This window comes from Elephas maximus, chromosome 20, assembly GCF_024166365.1.
Source record: "Elephas maximus indicus isolate mEleMax1 chromosome 20, mEleMax1 primary haplotype, whole genome shotgun sequence".
Taxonomy (NCBI): domain Eukaryota; kingdom Metazoa; phylum Chordata; class Mammalia; order Proboscidea; family Elephantidae; genus Elephas; species Elephas maximus.
In genome coordinates this window covers 51041376-51060867 of record NC_064838.1, presented here as the reverse complement: position 1 = coordinate 51060867, position 19492 = coordinate 51041376, and the positions used below count along the sequence as shown (strand labels likewise).

General features: G+C 46.8%; 1 protein-coding gene across 1 annotated transcript; it reads left to right on the top strand.

Annotated features, from left to right (window-relative positions):
* The first annotated feature begins 677 nt into the window (after nt 1-677).
* PRSS50 (serine protease 50) lies at nt 678-18571 on the top strand. Its single transcript, XM_049862060.1, has 7 exons — nt 678-792; nt 870-1034; nt 1479-1589; nt 2951-3113; nt 16187-16470; nt 17712-17878; nt 18335-18571. Exons 1-7 carry the CDS (start codon nt 678-680, stop codon nt 18569-18571), a joined length of 1242 nt encoding a protein of 413 aa, XP_049718017.1.
* The last annotated feature ends 921 nt before the right edge of the window (nt 18572-19492 follow it).

Below are 19492 nucleotides of genomic sequence, written 5' to 3'. Positions count from 1 at the left end.
CCATTGGAATATTCTCAAAATTCCAGCCTGCACCCTTTCTCTGTGGATGGAAACCTCACCTTGTGCCATCTTTCCTAAGCAGATGAATCTGTGGGGGAGGGGGTGGGGATGAGGAGTTGCTTAAAATCATGCAATTTTTTAAAAATCATTATTAAAAACGTTTTAATCTGCTTACTTTCAGTGCCCCGGTCAAAGCCCCACTGTAGCTAGCTGGCTGGACGGAAGGTGGGGCCACCTCTAGATCCCGAACACCAGCCCAGAGGTTTAGCTTTCATCTCACCACAGGAGGGGTGACAGCATGAACCCAGCCAGGGCAATGGGCTGCCGGGGGGTAGGTACAGGAACTGGCCAAGGTGAGGTTTAGGGACTCCAGTAAACTGCTTGGTTAAGAGAAGGGCCAAGGAAGGCAGAGCTGCGACCAGGAACAGGGTAGCCAGCAAGGTGCCGTCAAGGCCAGACAGACGTCAGTCTGGGAGGCTTAAGGGAGGCCAGTCACTAGCGGCATCCTCACCTGCGAGACTCCAGGAGTGCTACCAGGGGCAGCCACTGGGGGGCGCCCTCGCAGACTGGACACAAGAAGCTCAGCCGCTGGCAATCACTTGGGGGCGCCGTCCGGGGCCAGGCACCAGAGGCGCAGTCTCGAGGGAGCACCACAGCGCAGCCACTATTATCCCCGGATGGAGACCTGGTTAAGGACGTGGGCGCGCGGGCAGGGTTCCCAGAGCCTCCGGCCATCTGCCCGCTTCCATGTTCGTGCTGTTTTCCTGCTGCTTCTGCTGCTGCGGCTCGCGGGTGAGCCCTGCCTCCTGCCCTCTTTCCCTCAGGAGCTCAGCTTGCCCACCTCTGACTCTCTCTGTGTCCTTCCGCAGGTTGTTCGGCCGTAGGTGAAGCCTGGGGGGCTCTGTCCACGACAGCTCTGGCCGACCAAGACCTCGACGCCCCCCGGCCTCGTCTTCCCCGGCAGGACCAGTCCATCCCGGCCTCAACCAGCCAGCCATCCCCTCATAGTAACCACACGTCAGACTTACTCCCCTGTGAGTACTGTGGGCTGGGGTGGGCGGGGGGCCCGCAGGAATCTTAAGAACCTTTGATCCCTGGGGCAGAAGGGACAGGGGAGGAAGCTGCGGGGATGGAGTGGAGACAGAAGAGACTTTCCTTCTCCAAGTGTTTATTGAGCACCTATTGTGAGCCAGGAATACCTGGTGGTGTAGTGGTTAAGAGCTTCGGCCAAACGGTCGGCAGTTCGAATCCACCAGGTGCTCCTTGGAAACTATGAGGCAGTTCTACTCTTCCCTGTAGTGTCGTTATGAGTCCGAATCGACTTGACCGGCAATGGGGATTGTGGGCCACACCCTGTTACTGCCTGGATGGCTGGACCTGGGGTCCTCTCATCCTGGTGAGGTAGGAAGCAAGGGAAATCCTAGGTCAAGGTAATGTGGAAGGAGCCCACCGGCAGCGCGTTCCCGCCTCCTGAGCAGGTTCTGCCTTTGCAGAGGGGCGGAGCCCTGCGCCCGCCCAGGCCCTGCCCCAGGCGCTAACCCTGCTCTGTGCCCGGACCTCGTGGGTCTACAGGATCTCTTTCAAAATCGGTGCTGTGAGCCTTCCTGTGAGAGTCTCCCAGGCACACCTGCAGTGGCTTTCAAACATGTTGACCTGAGACCCACGGGAAGAAATACACCGTTTCCTGGGACACAATTGGTTGTTGTCGTTAAGTTGCCTTCCAGGCGATTCTGACTCATGGCCACCCTAGTGTGCAGAGTAGAACTCCTCTGTAGGGATTTCAAGGCTGTGACCTTTCAGAAGCAGATCTCCAGGCCTGTCTTCCCAGGCACCTCTGGGCAGGTTAGAACCACTGACCTTTTTCTAGTAGTTGAGTGCACACTGACACAGACTGTCTCACAAACAGGACTTAGGCTCTGTGCTGTGCATGCTGATATTCCCTTGTCTGTGGTATCTTTCAGAAACCTTGGTTGTGTAGTGGTTAAGTGCTGGGACTAGTAACCAAGAGGTTGGCAGTTTGAATCTGCCAGGCGCTCCTTGGAAACTCTATGGGGCAGTTCTACTCTGTCCTATAGGGTTGCTGTGAGTCAGAATCGACTCCATGGCAGTGGGTTTGGTTTCTCTTTTTTGGTATGGTATCTTTCACAAAAGCTGGTCATATTCCCCTTAAGCTGATCGCACAACCTGCTAATCTTTTTGGAAAACACCTCAGAGTGGGACAGCTAGGATGTTGGGTGTGAGCATCTTCAATTCTGAAACTGTTTTCCAAAGTGACTGCACCAGCCGACATTCCCGCTAGCAGTGGGAGAGCGTTCTGGGGCGACAATCCTCACCAACGTGTGGTATCACAGATATTTAGTTTTTGCCAGTCATGTGGTGTGGAGCAGAACCTCAGTGTGATTTCAGTCTGCACTTTCCTGGGGACTAATGGGGCTGAGCAGCTTCTGTGTTCCTTTGCCACTGGGGTTTCCTCCTTGCCTGCCCATTTTTCTGTGGAGTTATTGACCTGGGCTTCCTAGAGAAGGGAAAGGGGCCTGCTTTGGTGGAAGTGTGGGGCACCTGACCACTGAGAAAGGAGAGGGAGGTGAGGGTGGAATCATACGGAAATGTGGGTGAGTTTGTGAAGGGTCTGGTGGGAGCTGAGGGGGGTGATTGGCTGGGATGGAAGGGCCGGTGGTGCATTGGGCTGGTCAGTTGGGGATGTTCTGGGGCTGGTGTTGGGGACAGGAAGAAGGATACCTGGGCAGTGCTGGGAGCCTGTTGAGGCTGGACACTGTAGTCTGCACATGGGCAGCATCACTGCCTGTGGAAGAGGGAAAAAGGAGGATGACTGGATGGGTGTGGCTGGAAAGGTGGGCGGTCAGGGCTAAGGGGAGGGGAAGGGATATGGGGTGCGATGGGATGTGGCTGGAAAGGCCCATTCCTCACCAAACTCTTGCTTCTTCCTCAGCTTGTGGCTTCTCCTTCGAGCAGGACCCTACCCTCAGGGACCCAATGGCCATGGCTCGGCGATGGCCATGGATGGTCAGTGTGCAGGCCAATGGCACTCACATCTGCGCGGGCACCCTCATTGCCTCCCAGTGGGTGCTGGTCGTGGCCCACTGCCTGATGAAGTGAGTCTGGGCCCAGGTGGGTGGTGGGGAGGCAGACAGAAAGGTGTGACATCCCATCCAGCTGGCGCATCAGCAGCAGCTGTGCTGTCTGTGGAGCAGAACAATCCAGCCCAGCCTCACCCAGCTTCTGCCCCTCAGCTGTGCGCCCTCATTCCACACATAGGAAATGGAGGCTTGGAAGCCGTTTGTCCAGGGCTCCTTCCTCCTTTCCACGGCCTTTGCTCTCTCTTACTCATTTATTCATTCAACCCTCCTTCCTTCATTCTTTGGCACTTCTTTGATCCAGGCCCTGAACTGGGCACCAGGAGCAGAGAGGAGCCAAATTATTCCTCTCAGGCGGGTAGAGGAGTCAGCCAAGAAGACTGAAGCTCACAGGGCAGCCTGGTTGGTGTGGGTACAAAGGAGTGGATGTGTCAATGCTCTGTACCAGGGAAGTGGCTTGGGGGCAGCATAGGTGCTGGCCTTGAGGGCTGACCAGTGGAGAAGTGTGTTCCAGGCCTAAGGACTCAGAGGGGCATGTCAGGAGAGGAGGCTGGATAGCAGAGCTAAGGCTAATACCATGGGCATCTATCACCTGCCAGGGGCAGCATGGGGGGCTGGAAAGAGTCCAGAGTTTAGAACAAGAGAAAACTTGATCTACATCCCAGCACCACTTCCTGTTTTGCCTTGAGCAGGTCACTGGGTTTCTCTGAGCCTTGGTTTTCTCCTCCATAACATAATGGGCTTTTGTGAGGTCTGGACCACACAGTGTGTGTGTGTGTGGAGGGCCCTATTCACAGCTGTTGTGAGGAGGAGGCTCAGGTAGGAGGTGGCCTGCTGGGATTTTCTCAGAGGGCAACGGTGGGGTAGAGGGCAGGGACTGGAGGCTGGGGCAGGGTGCCTGGAGCTGATTGCAGGCTACCCTTGTGGTTCTTCTAGGCGTTGTTGTTGTTGTTGTTAGGTGCTGTTGAGTTGATTCTGACTCATAGCAATCCTATGTACAACAGAACGAAACACTGCCCAGCCTTGTGCCATCCTCACAATCCTTGCTATGTTTGAGCCCATTGTTGCAGTCACTGTGTCAATCCATCTCATTGAGGGCCTTCTTCATTTTCACTGACCCTCTACCTTGCAAAGCATAATGTCTGTCTTAGTTATCTAGGGCTACTACAACAGAAATACCACAAATGGATGGCTTTAAGGAAGAGAAACTTGTTCTTCCACAGTCTACTAGGCTACAAGTCCAAATTCAGGGCATCAGCTCCAGGAGAAGGCTTTCTCCCTCTGTTGGCTCTGGAGGAAGATCCTTGTCATCAATCTTCCCCTGGTGTAGGAGCTTCTCCACACAGGAACCCCAGGTCCAGAGGATGAGCCCTGTTCCTGGCACTGCTGTCTTGGTGATATGAGGTCTCTGTCTCTCTGCTCACTTCTCTCTTTTTTCCCTTGTAAGATAAAAGGTGATGTAGGCCACACCCCAGGGAAACTCCTTTTACATTGGATCAGGGACGTGACCTGAGTAAGGGTGTTACATCACACCCTAATCCTCTTTAACATAACCTAATGTTGCCTTATTAACCACAGGCAGAGATTAGAATTTACCACACATAGGAAAATTAGATCAATCACAAAATAGCGGACAACCACACAATACTGGGAATCATGGCCTAACCAAGTTGACACATATTTTGGGGGGACATAATTTAATCCATTACATTCCATCCTTTGGACCCCCAAAATTCATGTACTTCCCACATGGAAAACATTCACCCCATCATGTCATAGCAAAGTTTTTTGTTTTTTTTTTTAATAATTTTTATTGTGCTTTAAGTGAAAGTTTACAAATCAAGTCAGTCTCTCACACAAAAACCCATATACACCTTGCTACGCACTCCCAATTACTCTCCCCCTAATGATACGGCCCACTCTTTCCCTCCACTCTCTCTTTTCGTGCCCATTTCACCAGCTTCTAACCCCCTCCACCCTCTCATCTCCCCTCCAGGCAGGAGATGCCAACATAGTCTCAAGTGTCCACCTGATCCAAGAAGCTCACTCCTCACCAGCATCCCTCTCCAACCCATTGTCCAGTCCAATCCATGTCTGAAGAGCTGGTTTCGGGAATGGTTCCTGTTCTGGGGCAACAGAAGGTCTGGGGGCCATGACCACCGGGGTCCTTCTAGTCTCAGTCAGACCATTAAGTCTGGTCATATGAGAATTTGAGGTCTGCATCCCACCGCTGTCCTGTTCCCTCAGGGGTTCTCTGTTGTGTTCCCTGTCAGGGCAGTCATCAGTTGTAGCCGGGCACCATATAGTTCTACTGGTCTCAGGATGATGTAGTTGCTGGTTCATGTGGCCCTTTCTGTCTCTTGGGCTCGTAATTGCCTTGTGTCCTTGGTGTTCTTCATTCTCCTTTGATCCAGGTGGGTTGAGACCAACTGATGCATCTTAGATGGCTGCTGGCTAGCATTTAAGACCCCAGATGCCACTCTTCAAAGTAGGATGCAGAATGTTTTCTTAATAGATTTTATCATGCCAACTGACTTAGATGTCCCCTGAAACCATGGTCCCCAGACCCCTACCCCTGCTACGCTGGCCTTCGAAATGTTCGGTTTATTCAGGAAACTTCTTTGCTTTTGCTTTAGACCAATTGTGCTGACCTCCCCTGTATTGTGTGCTGTCTTTCCCTTCACCTAAAGTAGTTCTTATCTACTATCTAATTAGCGAATGCCCCTCTCCCACCCTCCCTCCCCCCTCTCATAACCACAAAAGAATGTTTTCTTCTCAGTTTAAACTATTTCTCAAGTTCTTATAATAGTGGTCTTATACAATATTTGTCCTTTTGCAACTGACTTATTTCACTCAGCATAATGACTTCCAGGTTCTTCCCATGTTGTGAAATGTTTCACAGATTCCTCACTGTTCTTTATCGATTCGTAGCATTCCATTGTGTGCATATACCATAATTTATTTACCCATTCATCCGTTGATGGGCACCTTGGTTGCTTCCATGTTTTTGCTATTGTAAACAGTGCTGCAATAAACATGGGTGTGCATATATCTGTTCATGTAAAGGCTCTTCCCAGTCTGTAGGTAGTCTTTTTACTCTATTGGTGAAGTCTATGGATGAGCATAGGTGTTTGATTTTTAGGAGCTCCCAGTTATCTAGTTTTTCTTCCACATTCTTTATAATGTTTTGTATACTGTTTATGCCATGTATTAGGGCTCCTAACATTGTCCCTATTTTTTCTTCCATGATCTTTATCGTTTTAGATTTGATATTTAGGTCTTTGATCCATTTTGAGTTAGTTTTTGTGCATGGAGTGAGTTATGGGTCTTGTTTCATTTTTTTGCAGATGGATATGCAGTTATGCCAGCACCATTTGTTAAAAAGACTGTCTTTTCCCCATTTAACTGTTTTGGGGCCTTTGTCAAATATCAACTGCTCGTATGTGGATGGATTTATGTCTGGATTCTCAATTCTGTTCCATTGGTCCATGTATCTGTTGTTGTACCAGTACCAGGCTGTTTTGACTACTGTGGAGGTATAATAGGTTCTAAAATCAGGTAAAGTAAGGCCTCCCACTTCATTCTTCTTTTTCAGTAACACCTTATTTATCCGGGGCCTCTTTCCCTTCCATATGAAATTGGTGATTTGTTTCTCCATCTCATTAAAGAATGTCCTTGGGATTTTGATCAGAATTGCATTAAATGTATAGATCGCTTTTGGTAGAATAGATGTTTTTATAATGTTAAGTCTTCCTATCCATGAGCAAGGTATGTTCTTCCACTTATGTAAGTCTCTTTTGGTTTCTTGCAGAAGTGTACTGTAGTTTTCTTTGTATAAGTCTTTTACATCTCTGGTAGGATTTATCCCTAAGTATTTGATCTTCTTGGGGGCTACTGTAAATGGCATTGATTTGGTGATTTCCTCTTCAATGTTCTTTTTGTTGGTGTAGAGGAATCCAACTGGTTTTTGTGTGTTTATCTTGTATCCTGATACTCTGCTGAACTCTTCTATCAGTTTCACTAGTTTTCTGGAGGATTCCTTAGGGTTTTCTGTGTATAAGATCATGTCACCTGCAAACAGAGATACTTTTACTTCTTCCTTGCCAATCTGGATGCCCTTTATTTCTTTATCTAGCCTAATTGCTCTGGCTAGGATTTCCAGCACAGTGTTGATTAGAGTGGTGATAAGGGGCATCCTTGTCTGGTTCCCAATCTCATTGGGAATGTTTTCAGGCTCTCTCCATTTAGGGTAATGTTGGCTGTTGGCTTTGTATAAATGCCCTTTATTATGTTGAGAAATTTTCCTTCTATTCCTATTTTGCTGAGAGTTTTTATCATGAATGAGTGTTGAACTTTGTCAAATGCCTTTTCTGCATCAATTGATAAAATCATGTGATTCTTGTCTTTAGTTTTGTTTATATGATGGATTACGTTAATTGTTTTTCTAATGTTGAACAATCCCTGCATACCTGGTATGAATCCCACTTGGTCATGGTGAATTATTTTTTTGATATGTTGTTGAATTCTATTGGCTAGAATTTTGTTGAGGATTTTTACATCTACATTCATGAGGGATATTTTCTTGTGGTGTCTTTACCTGCTTTTGGTATCAGGGATACGGTGGCCTCATAGAATGAGTTTGGTAGTATTCCGTCCTTTTCTATGCTCTGAAATACCTTTAGTAGTAGTGGTATTAACTCTTCTCTGAAAGTTTGGTAGAACTCTGCAGTGAAGCTGTCTGGACCAGGTTTTTTTTTTTTTTTTTTATTGGGAGTTTTTTGATTACCTTTTCAATCCCTTCTTTTTTTATGGGTCTATTTAGTTGTTCTACCTCTGTTTGTGTTAGTTTAGGTAGGTAGTATGTTTCTAGGAATTCATCCATTTCTTCTAGGTTTTCAAATTTGTTTGAGTATAGTTTTTCATAGTAATCTGATATGATTCTCTTAATTTCAGTTTGGTCTGTTGTAATATTGCCCCTCTCATTTCTTATTGGGGTTATTTGCTTCCTCTCCTGTTTTTCTTTTGTCAGTTTGGCCAGTGGTTTATCAATTTTGTTGATTTTTTCAAAAAATCAGCCTTTGGTCTTGTTAATTCTTTCAATTGTTTTTCTGTTTTCTATTTCATTTAGTTCAGCTCTAATTTTTTCATTATTTGTTTTCTTCTGGTGCATTTGGGTTTCTTTTGTTGCTCTCTTTCTAATTGTTCAAGTTGTAGGGATAATTCGTTGATTTTGCCCTTTCTTCTTTTTGTATGTGTGCATTTATTGATATAAATTGGCTTCTGAGCACCACTTTTGCTGTATCCCAAAGGTTCTGATAGGAAGTGTTTTCATTCTCATAGTCTTTATTCCATCCTTAATGTCTTCTATAATCCAGTGTTTTTTGAGCAGGGTATTGTTCAGTTTCCAAGTGTTTGATTTCTTTTCCCTGCTTTTCCTGTTATTGATTTCCACTTTTATGGCCTTACGGTCTGAGAAGATGCTTTGTAATATTTCAGTGTTTTCGATTCTGCTAAGGCTTGCTTTATGACCTAATATGTGGTCTATGCTAGAGAATGTTCCATGTACACTAGAAAAGAAAGTATAGTTGGTTGCTGTTCGGTGGAGTGTTCTGTATATGCCTACGAGGTCAAGTTGGTTGATTGTGGCATTTAGATCTTCCGTGTCTTTATTGAGCTTCTTTATGGATGTCCTGTCCTTCACCGAAAGTGGTATGTTGAAGTCTCCTACTATTATTGTGGAGCTGTCTATCTCACTTTTCAATGCTGATAAGAGTTTGTTTTATGTATCTTGCAGCCCTGTCATTGGGTGCATAAATATTTAATGTGGTTGCATCTTCTTGGTGTATTGTCCGTTTAATCATTATATAATGTCCTTCCTTACCCTTTCTGATGGATTTAACTTTAAAGTCTATTTTGTCAGAAATTAATATTGCCACTCCTGCTCTTTTTTGATTGTTGTTTGCTTGATATTTTTTTTTTCCATCCTTTGAGTTTTAGTTTGTTTGTGTCTCTAAGTCTAAGGTGTGTCTCTTGTAGGAAGCGTATAGATGGATCTTGTTTTTTAATCCATTCTGCCACTCTCTGTCTCTTTATTGGTGCATTTAGTCCATTTACATTCAGGGTAATTATGGAGAGGTAGGAATTTAGTGCTATCATTTTGATATCTTTTTTTGTGTGTTGACAGTTTCTTTTTCCCATTTGATTTTATGTGCTGAGTGGATTTTCTTTGTATATTGTCCTTTCTTCATATTTGTTGTTCTTGATTTTGTTTCTGCTTAGTCTGTATTTTTCCCTTGTATTTTATTTTGATGAGTAGGATAGTTTGTCTCCTTTGTGGTTACCTTATTATTTACCCCTATTTTTCTAAATTTAAAAGTAACTTTTATTTCTTTGTATCGCCATATCTTCCTCTCCATATGGAAGGTGTATGATTACATTTCTTAGTCCCTCTTTATTATTTTAATGTTGTCTTCTTGTATATGATAACATTGCTGTTACCCTGTGTTGGGCTGTTTTTTTTTTTTTTTTTTTTTTAATCTTGCTTTGTTTTTTTGGATTTCCCTGTCTGGGTTGACTTCTGGTTGCTCTGTCCAGTGTTCTAGTCTTGGGTTGATACCTGATATTATTGATTTTCTAACCAAAGAAGTCCCTTTAGTATTTCTTCTAGTTTTGGTTTGGTTTTTACGAATTCTCTCAACTTGTGTTTGTCTGGAAATGTCTTAATTTCACCTTCATATTTAAGAGACAGTTTTGATGGATATATGATTCTTGGCAAGCAATTTTTTTCCTTCAATTTTTTAAATATGTCATCCCATTGCCTTCTTGCCTGCAGGGTTTCTGCCGAGTAGTCTGAGCTTATTCTTATTGTGCCTCCTTTGTAGGTTTTTTTTTTTCTTTTATCCCTCGCTGCTCTTATAATTCTCTCTTTATCTTTGGTTTTGGCAAGCTTGAAAAATATGTCTTGGTGACTTTCTTTTAAGATCTACCTTATGTGGAGTTCGATGAGCATCTTTCATCTTTCACAATATCAGGGAAGTTTTCTGCCAACAAATCTTCAACAATTTTCTCTGTATTTTCTGTTATCTCTCCCTGTTCTGGTACTTCAATCACTCGTAGGTTATTTCTCTTGATAGAGTGCCATATGATTCTTAAGTTTTTTTCATTTTTTAAAATTCTTTTATCTGATTTTTCTTCAAATATATCAGTGCCAAATGATTTATTTTGGAGTTCAGAAATCCTAGCTTCTACTTACTTAATTCTGCTCCTTTGACTTTCTGTTATCTAATACTGTAATTTCATTGTTAATCTTCTGAATTTCTGATTGCTGTCTGTCTATGGATTTTTCCAGCTTATTAAACTTTTCATTATGTTCCTGAATAATCTTTCTGACTTCTTCAGTTGCTTTATCTGTGTGTTCCTTGGCTTGTTCTGCATATTGCCTCATTTCCTTCCTGATGTCTTGAGGGGTTCTGTATGTTAAACTTTTGTATTCTGCATCTGGTAATTCCAGGAATGCACTTTCATCTAGAAGATCCCTAGATTCTTTGTTTTGAGAGCCTGTTGAGGTGATCATGGTCTGTTTGTTTATGTGACTTGATATTGACTGTTGTCTCCGAGCCATCTATAAGTTACTGTATTAGTTTATGCTTGCTTACTGTGTCGTAGCTGCTTGCTTTGTTTTGTTTTGGTATGACCCCTATGGGTTGCTTGAGTGAGCTAGCTTGATTATTTTCACCTTTGGAGCCCTGGTGTCCTGTCCCCAGCTGGCTAGAGCTGTTATCAGGTATGTCAGTCTAGGAGTCCATTCAGTTTTCTTGTATGAATTCAGCTCAGGTTTCCAGGTACCTGATATCAAGTGTGTGGTACAGGCTCTGTCCTACAGTCTTAGAGGGGCAGGGGTGATTGGTGTATATACCAGTATCTGATTGCAGCAGGGGGTCATGCTCTGAACAAGGGAGGGGGCTGAGAACCAACCCCGAAGTGTCTCTGAGGAAAATGCATTCCTGTTCCCTACAGCGTGCTGGTGGGTGGGTTCTGCAGAGGGACCATGGGCACCCAAAGTTTTTGGTTGTAAGGACCGGGAGGTACCAGTTATCTTTGGACCCTTGTCGCAGGTGGCTGGGCGACCTGAGTGGAGCTACCAGTCCTTAGGTCCCTGATGTGGGTAGGTGAGGACCTTGTTTAATAGGCAAAGCAATGTCAAACGTCAAACATCCACCTCTCCACCGCACAGCTGAAATGGTTGGAGTTTGTCAACAAAGGCCTATTCCCCTGAAATAGGGCCATACAGGTCCATGCAGAAGGGAAAGGTGCTCAAGGTCCACGGATGGTTTATGCCTGGACAGGAGCCGCTTTGTCCTGAGCTCCCCCAGTTAATGGAGCTAGCAAATTATCTTTTCCCCCCAGTTGCAATTTTTTTCCTTCCCCAAGGCCAAGAGGATGGCTCTAGGTGCTCACCAGGGTCTATCTCAGGCCCAGGGATTCAGCAGCTGAAGCCAGCTTGGCTGTGGCGGCGGGGGCGGGGTGCGGTAAAATGTACACAAGTACTTAGCTTTTACAGAGAGCACGCCGTTCTCCTCAGGCTCTGGAGGTGTGAGTGGGCTGTGTGGCTGGCTGCTTCTCCCTGAGGAAACTGTGGCCGAGCACTAGTACCAGCCCGCCGCCACCGTCACCACCGCTCCAGGAATGGTACCTGAGGGCTCCCTGCGATTCAGGTCCAGTAACTCCTCTCCACTTCTGAATAGCCTCTTCCTCTCCCTGTCCCTCAGGTCGTTGTCTAAGCCTACCTTTGATGCTCAGGGGTCCCGGCTTGTCACAAATATACTCGTTTCACTTGTTTTTTCGGGTCTTTGTTGTAAAGAGGGCTCGAGGGAAGCGTCTGTCTATTCTGCCATCTTTGCTCCGCCTCCTATAGCAAAGTTTTAAATCAACTCCAAGTCCAAAATAAAAAAATTCTTCTTCGTCTGTGAAATCTAGAATACAGGTTACCTGCTTCCAAAGATACAATGGTGCAACAGGCAGGCACAAGCTAGGCATTTCTGTTACAAATGGGAGAAATTGGAGGGAAAGAAGGCATAATAGGCACCAAGCAAGTCAGCAGAACACATTACATTAGCCCTCAAGGCTTGCAAATAATCCTCTGCTCTCTGAGGCCATTTACACAATGGCCCAGCCCGCCAAACACTAGGTATTGGCCACACTCTCCGAATTCTAAGTGGAAGCCCCTCGGCCTGGGCTTCAGCTCTGCCTTCCAGGCCCACTGGAAAAGCAACTCCACTCGCTTGGCTTCAGCTGCACCCTTCTCTTAGTCCATCTGAGTGGCAACTCCACCCTTAGAAACACCAGAAGCCATGGCACCACCCTTTGAGACCCCAGAAGTCATGGCCATACACTTTGAGATTGAGGCAGCTCAGCTTCCTGTGTTTCTTGTTTCTTCAGCTTCTGTTTCCTGGTTTCTTGGCCTCTTGGCCCTTTGGGCCTCACCACCTGCATCTGCCCTGCCGGGGCAAGTGTTCCAAAGCTCTGTAGCACCACCAATAAGTGCCTGGAGGCACCCCACTCTGCCAGTTAGCTTCAGCTGGAAGGCACTTTGTTCTCTTGCCGCATGGGTTGGCAAGCCTAGCTCCATCGATAGTGCTTGGAGGCACCCCACTCCACCAGGAAGCCTCCTGCCAAAAGCACTCAGCTCTCTTGCTTTGTGAATGGGCTCCAGGGCTGTCTCGCTCTGGTCTTCTAGTTCTGCTGCTGCCTGTTCTCTCCTGCTTCCAGTTCTCTGCCGATTCTGGTTCTCTCCTCACTCCTTTCTGAGTCCTCACCAGAATTGTCTGATGCCCGTAATTCCACCAACAGCCTCTTCAAGGCAACTATTTCCAAGTTTTAGGCATCTGTTAGAGCAGTACACTAATCCTGGTACTGAATTCTGTCTTAGTCATTTAGGGCTTCTATAACAGAAATACCACAAGCGGATAGCTTTAACAAAGAGAAATTCATTCACCCACAGTCTGGGGAGGCTAGAAGTCCAAATTCAGAGCACTAGCTCTAAGGGAAGGCTTTCTGTCTTTGTGGGCTCTGGAGGAAGGTCCTTGTCATCAATCTTCCCTTGGCCTAGGAGCTTCTCTGCACAGGAACCTCAGGTCCAGAGGTGATGCTCTGCTCCCGGCACTGCTTTCTTGGTGGTATGAGGTTCCTATGTCTCTCTGCTTGCTTCTATCTTTTATATCTCAAAAGAGATTGGCTTAAATTGTAGATTAATTTTGTAGATTGAGTTTACATAACTGCTGCTAATCCCATCTCATTGACATCATAGAGATAGGCTTTACAACACATAGAGAAATCACATCAGATGACAAAATGGTAGATAATCATACAATGCTGGGAATCATGACCTAGTCAAGTTGACAGATATTTTGGGGGGACACAGTTCAATCCATGACAATGTCCTTCTCCAGGGACTGGTCCCTCTTGATAATGTGTCCAAAGTACGTGAGATGAAGTCTTGCCATCCTTGCTTCCAAGGAGTGCTCTGGGTGTACTTCTTCCAAGACAGACTTGTTCATTCTTCTGGCAGTCCATGGTATATTCAATATTCTTTGCTAACACCATAATTCAAAGGCATCAATTCTTCTCAGTCTTCCTTATTTATTGTCCAGCTTTTGCATACATATGAGGAAATTGAAAATATCATGGCTTGGGTCAGGTGGACCTTAGTCCTCAAACTGATATCTTTGCTTTTTTTTTAAATTGTATTTTAGATGAAGGTTTACAGAACAAACTAGTTTCTCATTAAACAGTTAGTACACGTATTGTTTTATGACATTGGTTAAGAACCCAGCAACATGTCAACACTCTCCCTTCTTGACCTTGGGCTCCCTTCATCAGCTTTCCTGTCTCCTCCTACCTTCTAGACCTTGCCTCTGGGCTGGTGTGCCCTTTTAGTCTTGTTTTGTTTCATGGGCCTGTCCAATCTTTGGCTGAAGGGTGAACTCAGGAGTGACTTCATTACTGAGTTCAAAGGGTGCCTGGGCGCCACACTCTCAGGGTTTCTCCAGTCTCTGTCAGGCCAGTATGGTCTTTTTTGTGAGTTAGAATTTTGTTATGCATTTTTCTCCAGCTCTGTCTGGGACCCTCTATTGTGATCCCTGTCAGAGTAGTCAGTGATGGTAGCTGGGCACCATCTAGTTGTACTGGACTTAGAGGCTGTGGTAGATATGGTCCATTAGTCCTTTGGACTAATCTTTCCCTTGTATCTTTAGTTTTCTTCATTCATCCTTGCTCCCAAAGGGGTAAGACCAGTGGAGTATTTTTAATGGCCACTCACAGGCTTTTAAGACCCCAGATGCTACTCACTAAGCAGAATGTAGAACATTTTCTTTATAAACTATGTTATGCCAGTTGAGCTAGAAGTTTTCCCGAGACTGTGGTCCCACAGCCCTCAACCCAGCGATTTGCTCCCTCAGGGAGTTTGGATGTATGAGTGGGGCCCCATGACCTTGCTTTGTACAAGACGTCTTTGCTTTTTAATACTTTAAAGAGGTCTTTGCAGCTGATTTGGCTAATGCAATACATCTTTTGATTTCTTGACTGCTACATTCATGGGCCTCGATTTTGGATCCAAGTAAAATGAAATTCTTGTCAACTTCAATATTTTTCCCGTTTATCATGATGCTGCGTATTGGTCCAGTTGTGAGGAATTTTCTTTTCTTTATGTTGAGGTGCAGTCCATACTGAAGGCTGTGGTCTTTGATCTTCATCAGTAAGTGCTTCAAGTCCTCTTCACCTTCAGCAAGCAAGGTTTTGTCATTTGTATATTGCAGGTTGTTAATGAGTCTTCCACCAATCATGATGCCACATTCTTCTTCATATAGTCCAGCTTCTTGGATTATTTGCTCAGCATACAGATTGAATAAGTAGTGAAAGGCTATAATCCTGACACACACCCTTCCTGATTTTAAACCATGCAATATTCTCTTGTTCTGTGCAAACAACTGCCTCTTCATCTATCTTTGTACAAGCTCTGCATGAGGGCGATGAAGTGTTCTGGAACTCCCATTCTTTGCATTATCCATAATTTGTTATGATCCACACAGTTGAATACCTCTGTATAGTCAATAAAACACAGGTAAACATCTTTCTGGTATTCTCTGCTTTCAGCCAAGATCCATCTGATACCAGCAATGATATCCCTCATTCCATATCCTCTTCTGAATCCGGCTTGAGTTTCTGGCAGTTCCCTGTTGATATACTGCTGCAATCATTTGTGAATGATCTTCAGCAAACTTTTACTTGTGTGTAATATTAATGATAGTTTGATAATTTCTGCATTCTGTTGGATCACCTTCCTTTGGAATGGGCACAAATATGGGTTTCTTCCAGTCAGTTGGACAGGTAGGTGTCTTCCAAATTTCTTGACATAGATGAGTGAGAACCTCCAGTGCTGCATCTACTTGTTGAAACATCTCGATTGGTATTCCGTCAATTCCCAGAGCCCTGTTTTTCACCAATGCCTTCAGTGCATCTTGGAATTCTTCCTTCTGTACCACTGGTTTTTGATCATATGCTACCTTCTGAAATGGTTGAATGTCGGCCAGTTCTTTTTGGTACAGTGACTTTGTATATTCCTTCCATCTTCTTTTGATGCTTCTTGCATTGTTACATATTTTGCCCATGGAATTCTTTAGTATTGCAACTCAAGCCTTAAAGGTTTTCTTCAGTTAAATTTGAGAAATGCTGAGCGTATTCCTCCCTCTCGGTTTTCTAACTCCAGGTCTTTGCATATGTCATTATAACACTTTACTTTGTCTTCTTGAGCTGCCCTTTGAAATCTTCTGTTCAGCTCTTTTACTTCATCAATTTTTCCTTTTGCTTTAGCTACTCTACGTTCAAGAGCAAGTTCCAGAATCTCTTCTGACATCCATTTTGGTCTTTTCTTTCTTTCCTGTCTTTTTAATGACCTTTTGCTTTTTTCATGTATGGTGTCTTTGATGTCATCCCACAACTTGTTTGGTTTCTGGTCATTAGTGTTCAACACATTAAATCTATTCTTGAGATGGTCTCCAAATTCAAGGTTGTATTTTTGTTTCATGGACTTGTAGGCGTAACGTTGCCTATTCTGTGCTGGTGGGGAGCCCAGTGATGGATGAGCCAGCGCAGCATGCCCACAATGTCCCAGTGGGCCAGGTCATCGTGAACCGCAGGTTCCGGTCCCGACGGTACTGGTCATGGGTGGGCCGGGCCCACAATATCGGCCTCCTCAGGCTCCAGTCGACACTCAAGTACAACAAGTATGTCTGGCCCATCTGCCTGCCTGGCTTGGACTTTGAGATGAAGGACCGTTCCATCTGCACTGTGACAGGCTGGGGACTCCCCAGGGCTAACGGTGAGTCAGAAGCCTCCCAGGCTGGATGGTGAGGGAGAGGATCTGCATGTAGGCTGGGCACTACCATGGACAAACATTCTAAGACCCCTTCTCCAAGGAGCCCACTGCCTCCTGGGTCTCCCTACTGGGCTATCATATTTGAAGCCTTCTTCTCCTTAAGAGCCTCAACATGGCTACTCAGGCCTCAAGGAATCCTGATTATCCCTGCCAAACCTCTCGTGTAAAGAGAACTTCCCTGAAGGCAGAGGGGCACAGAGTAATATCTTGCAGTCTAGACAAAACCCTGGGACCCCAGGGCACTCATAACCAAAAGCAGAACATCCAGAGTGAGGGTAGCAGGGTTCTGTGTAAAAACTCCCCAAAGGACACTACATGGCTGGCTAGGGGCAGTCTGCACCTGAGGTTGGGAATCCCTCAGGACCCACTCATGGCTCCCCCCTGCCCCAAGAGGTCCTCAATCCTTTGTCATCCCAATTTAGGAGCAAGATCCAAAGAGCAAGCATGTTCTCTCAGGCCCATCCATCCAAGGGCCCATTTTCTGATGGGTCCCAGGGACATCCCACTCCCTTCAGGGAGATGCATTGCTTTCCCACAAGGGAGGTGCCCTTCCTTGTAGCCTCAAGAAGTCAATTTATTCAAAACAGCCCACAGGCTTGCAGCCCAGGTAGGAGGAGGTGGGGGTGACTTTTTGTTATCCCTGCTGCGGCCTGTCTAGACAATGGCTGGGAATGGTTTGAAGTCTCCAGTCCTCCAAGAGCTCAGGCCAGGAACAGAGACACACAGGTGGGGAGGGGAGTAGGCAGTGTCTGGGCTCCGTGGAGAGGACCAGGAAAACTCAGAGGAGGAAGTGGCCTTTAGGAAGAGCTTGAAGAAAAGGAGAGATTTGGACTTGAGAGAGGTTTGGCAGGCATTCGGGATAGAAAGGACGACAAAAGCAAAGATGTTAGGTAAAAATGGAGGGGATATTAAGAAGAAGCCCAGTGGGCTCAGGTGTTGGACTCTGCAGGAAGTGAGATTAGGGCCAGCAAGGCCAGACGGTGGGGCAGCCTGCTCTCAGGTCTCTGTGTGGAGGGGCACTTGAGAATGGGTGGTGGGCCATGCCTGGGGAGATCTCCATGGCTGCTGTGTAGCAAGTCAAAGAGGCTGAGGGAGTCGAAAAGAACGGAGGGAGGGTGGAGACAAGGCCAGTCAGTGGGCAGCAGCCAAGTGGCTAAGTCTGAACGAGGGCCCCTGTCCCACAGGCGTATGGCCCCAGTTCCGGTCCATTCAGGAGAAGGAAGTCACCATTCTGAACAACATGGAATGTGATCAATACTACCACCGGTTTTCCAAAATCCCCACCATGGTCCGGATCATCAACTCCCGTATGATTTGTGCAGAGGACACCAATAGGGATAATTTCTGCTATGTAAGCACCTCTCCCCCGTTCACTCACCTCCAAGGGCACCTGGCCAGAAGTTGGAGGAGGGATGCAGGGGAGGCAGGATTCGAGGGCTGTGAGGAGGGCAAGGAGAGGAAGAGTGGAGAGGGCATGAGTGGGGATGAGCAAGGGGGATGTGGGAAGATGGGGGATAAGAGAGATGGAGGGTGGGGATGGAGGGTGGGAGTAAGAGATAGCCAGGGAGGATGGGAGATGAAAGGTGGGTGTTAAAGAGATGGGGTTGGAGGCTTGGTATGAGAGAGATGGGGGATGAAGCAAGCACTGTGAGGAAGGTCTCCTGGGTCTGGGCCTCGAGGCTGCCCTCAGCTATGTTGATGCTGGAGGGCTTTGGAGAGGATCAGATGTGAGAGCTACTTGCTTGTCCCTGAGCTGGGTCACGTGTCCCTTAGGCCCTGACCCTGTTTCCTATCCCTTCACCCATAGGAGAAGACCGGTGAGCCCTTGGCCTGTGCTGTGGAGAGCACATGGTACCTGGTGGGAATGGTGAGCTGGGGCCCAGGCTGCAACAAGGGCGATGCCCCACCCATCTACCTTCAAATCTCTGCCTACCAACAGTGGATCTCTGACTGCCTCAAGGGGCAGTCCCCAACCCTGGTAGCCCCATCCAGGGCCCTGTTCCTGGCACTCCCTCTGCCCCTTAGGCTCCTGGACACTCTCTGACACTCTGCATGCTGTCTCCGGGAGCGCTCTGTTTCACCCTGACCCCTCATAGCCCCGAAGGCAGGGCAGAGACTAGGTGCTCAATTAAATGCTTCTCTTCCCCATGCTTCCTTCTTCCTGGGCCTCAGAAGTCCCTTGCTCCTTAGGCCTGCTCTAGTGGGAGAAGGGTGAACCCAAGGCAGCTGGGATGGGGGAGTCTAGCCAGTTTATGCTGAAAAGTGCAGAACCCCCCAGGATCTTTCTCACTCCAAAGGTTTGGGTGGCTCCCTTGGACAGTGGAGGGAGTATGAAGGGGTGTCATGATGGAGGGCCCAGAATGTACTGCCCAGACTGAAGCTGGAGTGGCCAGGGCAGACTTTGAGGCTGGGATCAGGGTCACAGCTCTGTCTGGGCCTAGGAGGTGAGTGTGTTTTCTGTGATACCCTAGCGGGAGTCAGGCTTTTCTTGATTTTGTCCTGCCTCATGGCCAGTGGTGAGAGCACACCCTTGTCATTGCTCTCTTCCAGCCCTGCCCCTTGCCTGGACAGTGGGTCAGGTGACCACTGGGGTCAGCCACCATCTCCACCACCAGCAGCCATGCCTGCCCATAAAGGACTAGTGAATGCCCCAGGTCAGAGGTCGGGGAGCTGCCAGAGTGGATGAAGCCCTGGCTTGAACTTCCCCTAGGCTCCACCATTGCTTCTCTGTGTGACCTTCCAGGCTTCTGCTGCCTGGCCACACAGAAGGTTTGGCCCTTATGGGCGGAGTGACTTTGTTGCAGCCCTACATATGAGATGCACACAGGCTGGACCCTGATGGCAGAGGTCAATCAACTGTTCCCACCTGGTGGCAGTGTACTCTGTTTCTGGCAGGGCCTTCTGCAATCTCTCTGCCCCCTCCCTGCTCCCAAAACCCTGTGGTCCCCGTTCCGTCAGCCTGGAT